Here is a 10,660-nt window from a genome sequence, read left to right on the forward strand (position 1 = left end):
CAAAAGAATGACAGAAATACTGGATTCTAAACCTCAAAGAAATGCCACAATCAAGACCTCGGAGCAGAAATGAGTGAGAAAAACCATAGATATCATATATAAAGGCAAGATGTCTTATGGCGCAGTCACTTCCGATATCACCGTTCGGCCATCTTGTCACAGTGAAGCTCTGAATTAAGGTGAGTAATCAGGGCTGCGTTCCAGTCCAAAGTTGTCATGCCCTTCACTTGCAAACTTCCCTCCGTCTCGTTCACTCGGATGTACGTCATTGCGAGTGCCCACTACTGGCGGAAACTGCAATGGGCTGAATTGGAACGTCCTAGCCCTTGATCACTTATCAGCTATGTAGTTGATTTATTATTTACATTTGTTTTCCCTTTAAGAATTTGTTTAATGCAGCATCCAAATGTATATATGATTTTTGGGTTGTTTTCAATTAAAAAAATTAGAATTATTATATCATAGAGTTGTTTGTTGTGGTGGTGATCAGACGAGATCTGTGGTGACGTCACAATCGTACTGCATTGTGGGACATATAGGTGCCTGAAGTGTACATATGAAGTAGACTCGCTCCCTCGGTCCAAATCGAGGGAACGAGGGTCTGTCCATCTAAACTTCCCTCGTCCACTTCACGAAGTGGAACGCACTTCAAAATGGCGGCGGGGATTCCCCCGAGGGGAAGTGCTTAGGGAAGTTCGTGATTGCGTGTCTAAAAGTGGACTGGAACGCAGCACTACATGCACACAAATCCTCTTATCTAGCTGAAATCTTGACGGATTTACAAACGGTTTGGTTTCTTACAAACGTTAACGTGGCTATAATTCCGAATGCTTGCACATGTATTTTATAATTATTCATATGTATGCAGTGTCATAACTACATCTCTGACGTTTATAACAAACCAAACCGTTTGAAAATCGGTAGAAAATTGAGCAAATTATGGTTATTTAAAAGTACATGCACCATTAAACGAGTGAGCGAGCACACTGTGGCAAGATGGCCGCCACGTCGACGTCGACCTCCATTGGCCAGCAGCGCGCACGAGACATCTAGCCTTTATATATGATATCTATGAGAAAAACCCAGAAACAATTCATATGTGCCGCTCACAGACACAGTATAGGGGTCTTTCCTTGCCATTAATGCTTGGATAACACGCCTAAGTTTCCTTCCATTAATAATAATAATGTCTAGTGCGGTACGTGGCTGTGATATATAAACTTACCAATGTCCGTTGCCATGATTTTTGAAAAAATTACGTTTTAGTCGCATAACGTCGGTTAATGGAAACGCCGTCATTTCACAATAGTGTTTTATCGATATTTAGAAAAAATCGCAAAAGTTTTGCGCGAATCTTTAATGGAAACGTGCCTTCACTCACACAGAAACATTCCGCAACACAGAAACTTCTCAACGCGACCATGCCATTTTTATCAATAAAATAGCTTCACCACCGAAGAGCTGTAGGCCTATTATCTTTCTCAGCACGGAGTTTGAAGCAAATAAACTCGCCGCTTCACTGTTAACTCTCATCCTTCCATCGCACTTTGTAACACACCTTTGCTTTCCCTCGCGGGTCAAAATGACCCGAAGCTCTTAAATTATTCTTAATTTTCTTTTTTTGTCTAGAAAGCTTATTTAATTTCATTTTGATAATATCTATTATTCTATTTTTTTTATTCTTTTCTTTTTTTTGGAGATTTTTTTTATTTAATTTACATTTAAACTGCTAGATTTGATCAATAAATAATAAATAAATAGTCATTTAAGCACATTCCTCACATTCTTTCAACATAAAATTCTAAATAACTCACAATTTCATGCATAACCCTTTTAATTCAGCTCAAAATATCTTACATTGTGTCTTTGCCGACCTCCTGTGGAAAAAATTATAATATAACATGATATTTCATGACTCTTGCCCCTAGATGGCTCTATTTGGAGCAGATGAGCTGCTCCGCTGGGTCCTAAAGTCATTTATCTTCAGTATGCAATGTAAACGCAATAAAATATTTTTTTGGTAAAGTTTTAGCATTTTAGGTTTTTCTATGTGTACTGAAGCATTCCTCGCATTCAGTTCCTTCCTATGGGGTCAAATTGACCCGCGAGGGAAGGATTTGTTACTTTTTAAAATTTCACAAAATTTAAAAATTTATTCATGGTTCAAATGCGACAAAAGGTCTTGGACCCCTCTGATGAACACTCAAAGGTACAATATGTAAGATTTTTGTAATAAAATATCCAAAAGTCACTTGCACAGTGTGATATATTTCCTGCAGTTGTGTACTTTCAATATCCGAAAAGTTCCCAAATATTTTTAATTTCAGAGAAATTCCAATTTTAAATAATGGCTTGTCCCTGGTCATTGTCGCCTGTCAATGACGTAATATCGGCGATATCCCTGGTTTCCGCTTATACTGCCATAGTAACCATGGCGACAGACGTGGACAACTGCATTACCTCTAGTGGCACGCTCACACTGTTGTTGTTTCGTTCAAACATTATGGATCATGGCAAGCAGACTTTGGGACAAAAGGAGAAATAAAACAAGACTTAATATCACAGTGGCGTTTTCGAGATGCCGAGAGCTTCATGTCCGTGTCTATCTTTGACTTGACAGAGGCGTGTAGACTACTTTATTAGACAGGTGTTTAAATGTAGGCTACATAAAACGAATCAATGTTATATAGCTCAACATGATGAAATGTTAGATAGGATATGATCACTAACACATAGAATAACATTATAACTTTCAACACACTCAAATGTGCAAATGTGTAGTATGATAGTGAAGACCAAGTGAAACAACGCAGCGTTACCTCACAAGTTTAATTCTTCTAATAAACTGACCTGTGTAAGTAATTAGTAGCCGCCTAATTCAGCACTTGCGGGTAAGTTAGTTCAGTAGAATTAATGTCCTTATTCCTTTATATCTGCGGGAATCGCGGGGTCTCTCATTAGCAATTGCGCCCTGCTTCCACAGTCATGTTAAAAAACATCAATGTATTCACTCAACATTATTAGATCCATCGGCATGAAGACAAGTTCCATAATTCCGCTTAGCAGGGGCATCAGACAGGGGGTAATAGTGGAACTGAGTAACAGGTGCCCTTGGCGAAGGGGGGGCCCCTCAAAGAGATATTGATATATATTGGTGTTGTGAGGGGCCCACCTCTTGGTTCTGTGACCGGGGCCCAACATTTGGTGCTACGCCCCTGCCGCTTAGTGTCATCATCAACCTACGCCTTTGTTATTGTAAGAGGTTAGCGACCCCTAGCGACGAATTTTTTTTTTTAAATAAAATAAAATAATTAAATTACCAATTTAAAATGACCCGATAATGGAGAAACGCGGCACAGACTGAGGTAATTCATACATGCACAATCTCTCTTTCCCTCAGGCCCGTAAATGCACTTTTCTGTGAATATAAAATCGAATTGGAGATCGCTAAACTTAAAGGGTTAGTTCACCCAAAAATTAAAATTCTGTCAGTAATTACTCGCCCTCATGTTGTTCCAACCCTGTAAGACTTTCATTCATCTTCGGAACACAAATTAAGATATTTTTTATGAAATCTGAGAGCTGGATCAGGCTTCTCTGTAATTGAAAGTTACCAGCCCAGGAAGTTAGTAAAGACAATGTTTAAAATAGTCCAAGTGACTACAGTGGCTCAACCATAAGTTAATCAAGCGACAAGAATACTTTTTGTGTGCAAAAATAAATAAATAAATAAATAATGACTTCGTTCAGGTATGCATTTTCTTCTGTGTGGGCCTCTGAGTTAGATCACGTAGTGTAACAACGCAGCGCTTCTGGGTTGTACGTCAGAACGTAGGCTCACTATTGGCCAGCATCACACACATGACCAGCGTCGGCCAATAGTGAGCCTACGTTCTGACGTACAACCCAGAAGCGCTGCGTTTTTACACTACGTGAACTCACTCAGAGGCCCACACAGAAGAAAACGAATCACATTCATTTCATCACATTTCCACAGTTTTAAATACTGTTCTTGTATTCAAAATTCTTCTTCTGTGGACCTGCTGCGGAATTGATACAGAAGCAGCTGTAAAGATACTTGTATCAAGTATGTGATGATGCATCATCGTAACGATGCATCGAAAACAGCTATATCTATATCTATCTATCTGTCTGTCTGTCTTTTTGTCTATTTGTCTGTCTGTCTATCTGTGTGTGTATGTGTGTGTGTGTGTGCGTGTGCGTGTGTGTGTGGGGGGGTTAGTAAGTTCCACTTTGGGCCAATTTCTGATTTACTGCAGAGGTCTAGAGCCTGTCATCCTTAAACAGAGTAAATGCTCATTCTCAGGTCTTTTTCGTGTCTCTTTCTATCTCTCTACTTGTAGAATTGAAACATCAGCCTCAGAAAGTGCTGAGTGAAGACAGCGAGACCTGCAGCATGTCTCCAGGGGTTTGCTGGTTTGATCAGGCTAAACTCGTCCTGAGGTGTGGCTCCTGCCTTTGGCCTCAACCCAAGTCTGTGTGGTGCGACAGTCCTGCACTCGAAACAGTCCTGCACCCACCCCCCACCCCAACACACACACACACCGCTCCCCGACAGCCAATACTGATGACTCATCAGAAAAAAGTGTGATGGGATGCAGCTTCCTTAAGAATTCTGATTTTAACAGCACTCCTATGCATTTTGTTAACATGTCTTCTGTAACCTATTTTAGATGCACTATATGTTTGAGATGAATGCAAACTGCCGGCTGATTTTGAGTCTGCACAGGATTCTGCATCGAGGAGGGTCATTGCTCATCGGGGCAAGGCCTCCGTGTCTCATTCAGTATTCAGACACTGCAGAGGCACAGGCTGCCACCCGCATTACAACACACACACAAAGAGTCAGACACTCCCTCTCACTGCAACATGCTTCAATCCCATTCCCATGCACACATGCAGCACCTCTGCTCACACACATGGCATGAAATACAGTTATTTCTTCATTTATTTATTTTTGCATTGCCATATTAAGTTTTCAAAAATTATTTTTAATGGCCCTAAAATGTAGCCTACTTAATTTTCTTTATTTATAATATATATATATATATGCAGACATGCAGCAACACATGAATGATAAGGTGATATGCAAAACACTCACAAAATCAATCAGTTTGACTGCACCACATTGTCCTTAATGTTTCCGCATTACTTTTGTACTGAATTTAACAAACAATATTATAAAGATCCTTATTATGACATATAATAAAGTAACAATTTCAGCTACACTGCAAAATAAACTCAAGGCAATATTTCGGTTCCTCTGAAACTTCTGGAAATACAGAAATTAGTGTCTCAAATTCCCTATTGTGGAACTTCAATATATTTCAAGTGCTTTGAAAGCTTCATTTATGAACAACGGACTGCCTTTATTGCAGGAACTTTCAGGCTCAGTTTTGGCTTTTTAAAAGGTGTCCAGTGATTCTCCAGAGGTCATCCGAGGAACCCCATATGTAGTTTTTTAATTTTTACATCTTTTGACCTTTATTTATCCTCAGTTCTCTGCATCTCCATCGCGTGAAAAGGGATGAGTGGCCACAAATGCAAAGGCAGGGAATGAATGAGCTCTCTCCTGGGACTCTGTCTTTTTGCTCAGGGTTGCAGGTTTCCCCCTCCACCACCGCCCCTGCGTCAGATGATGCTCGCGGTCTGTGCCTATAAAAGATGCCGGTGTGACAACCCGACCGGCACTCTCCCTCTCTCTTTCTCTGTCTTCCCACATCCACTCACTTCACTCACTTGGTCTGTGATCTTGAGCATTTCAGCATGAGTTATTCCGGCGACATGTACACGAGCAGCTCCTACAGGAAGATTTTTGGAGATGCGCCACGGCGCGTCCCCGTGGGCAGCAGCCCGTCTCGGGTGTCGGTGAGCTACCGCTCCGTTCCCCAGCAGCAGCACCACCGCACCTACGGCTCTCCATCCCCCATGATCACATCCTCAAGTTACCGGACCAAACTCGGATCCGGCCGCGGCGTTGGCTACCAGCCGGACACCGTAGACCTGACGCAGACCACCGCCGTCACTAACGAGCTGAAGATCATCCGCACTAACGAGAAGGAGCAGCTGCAGGGCCTGAACGACCGCTTCGTGACGTTCATCGAGAAGGTGCACAACCTCGAGCAGCACAACAAAGTTCTGGAGGCGGAGGTCGCGCTTCTGCGCCAGCGCCACAACGAGCCGTCGCGCCTGCACGACCTCTACGAGCAGGAGATCCGCGAGCTGCGCGCCCGCGTCGAGGAGATGACGCACGAGAAGAGCCAGATGCACCTGGATTGCGTACAGATGAACGAGGCGCTGGAGCGCGTCAAGGAGAAGCTGGACGAGGAGACCCGGCTGCGGGAGGAGGCCGAGAACAGCCTGAAGGGATACCGCAAGGACGTGGATGACGCCACGCTGTCCCGCCTGGAGCTGGAGAAGAAAGTTGAGTCCCTTCTGGATGAGATCGCGTTCCTCAGGAAAGTGCACGAGGAGGAACTGCAGGAGTTACAGGCGTCAATTCAGGCCACCCAGGTATGAAAAAGTTATGGAATTATTATTATTATTTTGATCTGTTTGCTGGTTTTAGAGGGGTTTGAGCACTTTTTTAGCTGGTCAGACTGTGATGCCAACTAAAACCTGCATTACCAGGCTGGGAGATCATCTTTTAACAGCTAAGACCAGCTTGGCCATGCTGGAGACCAGACTGGGATGGGTTGTTTTTTGGTGGCTAATGAGAAATGTGAGCTACTTAGATTTACATTGAAAATACATAACATGCAATAGTTGCTAATGCATTTGTTTTAATTCCAGAAAGATAAAACTAATCAGTTAAGCCAAAAAATGCATATGCTTTAGATGGTATTGAAATAAAGACATAATATACACTAAAATATTTTGTCAATTGTTCTTAAATATGATTTACATAACTACTCTAGTCTAAAATTTACAATTTGCAATGTAAGACCTTATTTGGTAAGATACAATTATGAAAAGCATACAAATTCTGTTCCCATCTCATCTCATAGTTTTGCAGTGTCATTTATGACTGTGTGATTTATGCAGTGGCATAATGATGCAGATCTATTTGGGAATGACATTTTTATTAACTTCCAGTCAAATAAAACAAGTTGTGGTTAAGCCAAATTTCCCATATGCTTTGGGTTTGCAAATTGCTACATAATATATACCTTAAAATGCTTTGTCAGGAAACAAACTTGTCCTTTAAATTAATTATATTTGATTTGCACACAACCAATCGAACATGAGTGAACCTGACTACATAGCTTTACATCAGTTAAAGTCATTTTAAAGGTCTTATCAGGTAGAAATATCTTTATAAGATAGAAACTACATTGAGAAGATCAGATTAAGCAGATAAAGCCTAGAAATACCACGTATCCATTAATGCTTTGAAACACTGTGTTTATTAATAACTCATAGTGTGGGCATGCGTATCATGACTGTGCAGTGTCATTGAGTGCAGTGTGTGAATTTACAGCACTGCAGCTCAGACTGAGAATCTGACGCTGCACTGCACCAGGACCTCAGTCAAAATGTGCATTTATAATTCTCCTTCTCTCATGCAACTTTAACATCTACAAACAGAATACTTTCTCATGCAAAGACAATGATAACCCCTGGAAAGGGAGACATGTATTTGAAAGTTGAGAGAAGGTTGTTGTTGATGGGATGTTTAAACTTCCTAACCTCCTGGCAATGAGGAGATGGTGCAGTAGCGCAGGATTTTAGGTGTGGCTGCAGAGGGGGTGCAGCAGGACCTCTGCAGCGCAGCGTCCTTGAGAGGGACTGCATCACTTTAGAAATACTGCTTCTCAAAGTATTTCTACACTACAGAAGATTACATTTCCTTCAGTGTTTTACTTAATAACCCGAGTATAAGCAATTACACTGTGAATGTTACTGATGTATTGTAAACTGATGCTCATCATGCATGGATTGCATTTCTCTGTGTTGATGATGCATCCTCATGAAAGCGTTCAGGCAGTGTCATCTTTCATTGAGCATTAAAACTCCTGAGTCTGTGCTCCATCCTGCAGCCTCAAAGGGCCTAAAACTTTATTACCACAAAATATTTGCACTGCATATTTCAGCTCTACTGCATTTCTGATAACGTAAATACTTGATGCACAGTGGTTTATTGTTTACATTCACTGTAAAACTGTTTATTCACTGACAAATTTAAGGAACATTTTATATATGTACAGAATGTCTCATATTTGTAACAACAAATATATGGCAAATTATCTATAGCTATAATTTATAATCTCCTTTTGGCTCAAGCGTAAATGCCTGTTTCAGGGTATTAATAATTTATTAGAAATCAATTATGAATCAGCAACTAAATTACACTACCTCCGCCAAAAGGCTATTTATGGCTATCTTTAACTACTATTAAAAAGTTTATGCTCACCAAGGCTGCATTTATTTGATCAAAAATACAGTAAAATGAGAAATGTGAAATATCATTAAAATTTAAAATAGCTGTTTTCAATGATAATATATTTAAAAATGTAATCATGTGATGGCAAAGCTGAATTTTCAGCATCATTACTCCAGTCTTCAGTGTCACATGATCCTTCAGAAATCATTCTAATATGATGACTTGCTGCTCAAGAAACATTTCCTATTATTAACAGTGTTAAAAACAGTTTAACAGATTACAGATTTTTTAATCTGCAAGTTTAACAGATTATAGCATCCTGAAAAAAAGTCAGGTTTCCACATTAAACGGCACATTTAATGTGGAAACCTGACTTTTTTTCAGGATGCTGTGATGAATCGAAAGTTCAGAAGAACACGATTTATTTAAAATATTAATATTTAATATTAGATTATAGTTGTATTAAACGTATTAACAATTATTTTCTTGACTGTTTTCCATGCTCAGGTGTCTGTTGAGATGGACGTCAGTAAGCCTGACCTTGCTGTGGCCCTGAAGGACATCCGTGCCCAGTACGAGACTCTGTCTTCCCGGAACCAGCAGCAGGCCGAGGAATGGTACCGCTCCAAGTTCGTCACCGTGACGGAGGCGGCGGCGCGAAACAACGATGCTCTGAAGCAGACCAAAGATGAGCTGTCCGAGTACCGTCGACAGCTGCAGTCCCGCACCCTGGAGATCGAGTCCCTGAAAGCCCATAATGAGTCCTTAGAGAGACAGCTGGCTGAGATGGAGGACCGCCACAACAACGAGATCGGCGAGATGCAGGTCAGTGCATTTCAGTCAATGCTTTTTCCATTCATACTATACATACACAATACAGTAGAGCCACTATAGAACAACTGCTCCTATTTGCATTTTTATAATTTCATCTAAAAACCATTATAAATTATATAATTAACATAAGACTTTGAGTAAGTTTACATTTAAATGTACTCATTTAGCAGACACTTTTATCCAAAGCAGCACACAAAATCATTTTTTAAAGAAAAAAGCTAGAATCACTCATGAACAAAACCTGACGATCATGTAATCCAGCATGATTTTAGAATGATCCAAAGAGCATCCAAAGAACAACTGTCTACAAAGGAAGGAGTCATATGATGAACGCCACAAATTTGCTTATTTGGTTAGTGACTTATTTGAACATTTTCTAGATTTATATTTAAAAAGGTTTTTCAATGTGAAAAATCACATTTATTTGAGCACTTTATTGAATTACAAGTAAATTACAAATTAATAATAAATAAAAAAAATATATACATTAAGACTAAATATAGCAACAAATACAAGCAAATATAATGTAATGAAGGGAGACAAAGAAGCACATTACAAACAATAAACAAAAACTGTTTTCAGTATCTGAGAGTGCTTTAAGTGTCAATGTTTTCCAGTCAAGTGCACTGAGGGATTTTTGTCTTTTTCTCAGCATTATGGCTGTTTGATTATTGCTGATGACATCATAGACATCCTAGTGGCAGGTCTAGGTTGTATTCATTTGAACATATCAGATGTTTTGTCCAATCCTCAAGATAAGATAGATGTTTTTCCAGAAGAAATGCATAACCAGCTATAAAAAATAAATTCGATAACATTTTGCTAACATCCCCATTAAGTTATAAAAACATTAATACTGAATGTTCCCTGAACACTTAATGTCCAAAAATTTTTTTGGGTTATATGAATGTTAAGGGAACTTTACATTTTATAATTTTGCAAACATTAAAGGAACGTTACTTTTAATGTTCTCTGAACATTCTGAAACAATTGGTAACATTTAAAACAGTCAAACGTCGAACTAAAATATTTCAGAAAAAAACGTTCCATGAGCGATGTATAAATAACATTTTGAGAACATTATTAAAGACCAGATAACTTTGAACAAACATTCTTTTAAAGTTACTGGAAGAATGTTTGTTCATAACTTTGAGAGAACCTTGGCAGAACGTTAGCTGCGTAAGATTTCGCGTCAGGAAAAGTTTTTGGAGACATAAATGTCTTGTTTGTGGTGACAGGACACCATTCAGGAGCTGGAATCTGCTCTTCGGAGCACAAAAGGTGAGATGTCCCGCCACCTGCGGGAATACCAGGACCTGCTGAATGTCAAGATGGCACTGGACATTGAGATCGCAGCCTACAGGTCAGACTCAGAACTATTTTCATGTGATGTCATTAGTTGATACCTTTATGAATGTTCCA

At 39.8% G+C, this 10,660-nt stretch overlaps 1 protein-coding gene across 1 annotated transcript; it reads left to right on the forward strand.

The window, feature by feature from the left end:
• Positions 1 to 5,152: 5,152 nt before the first annotated feature.
• Positions 5,153 to 10,641, forward strand: neff1 (neuronal intermediate filament family member 1; the record flags this gene model as incomplete). The annotated part of the gene is made up of 3 exons (XM_082169507.1): positions 5,153 to 6,534; positions 8,912 to 9,229; positions 10,477 to 10,641. The coding sequence occupies exons 1-3, from the start codon at positions 5,788 to 5,790 to the stop codon at positions 10,639 to 10,641; spliced, it is 1,230 nt and encodes a 409-aa protein (XP_082025633.1). The 5' UTR covers positions 5,153 to 5,787.
• Positions 10,642 to 10,660: the final 19 nt, after the last annotated feature.

The sequence above is a fragment of the Leuciscus leuciscus genome (genome assembly GCF_965113295.1).
Source record: "Leuciscus leuciscus genome assembly, chromosome: 5".
Taxonomy (NCBI): Eukaryota; Metazoa; Chordata; class Actinopteri; order Cypriniformes; family Leuciscidae; genus Leuciscus; species Leuciscus leuciscus.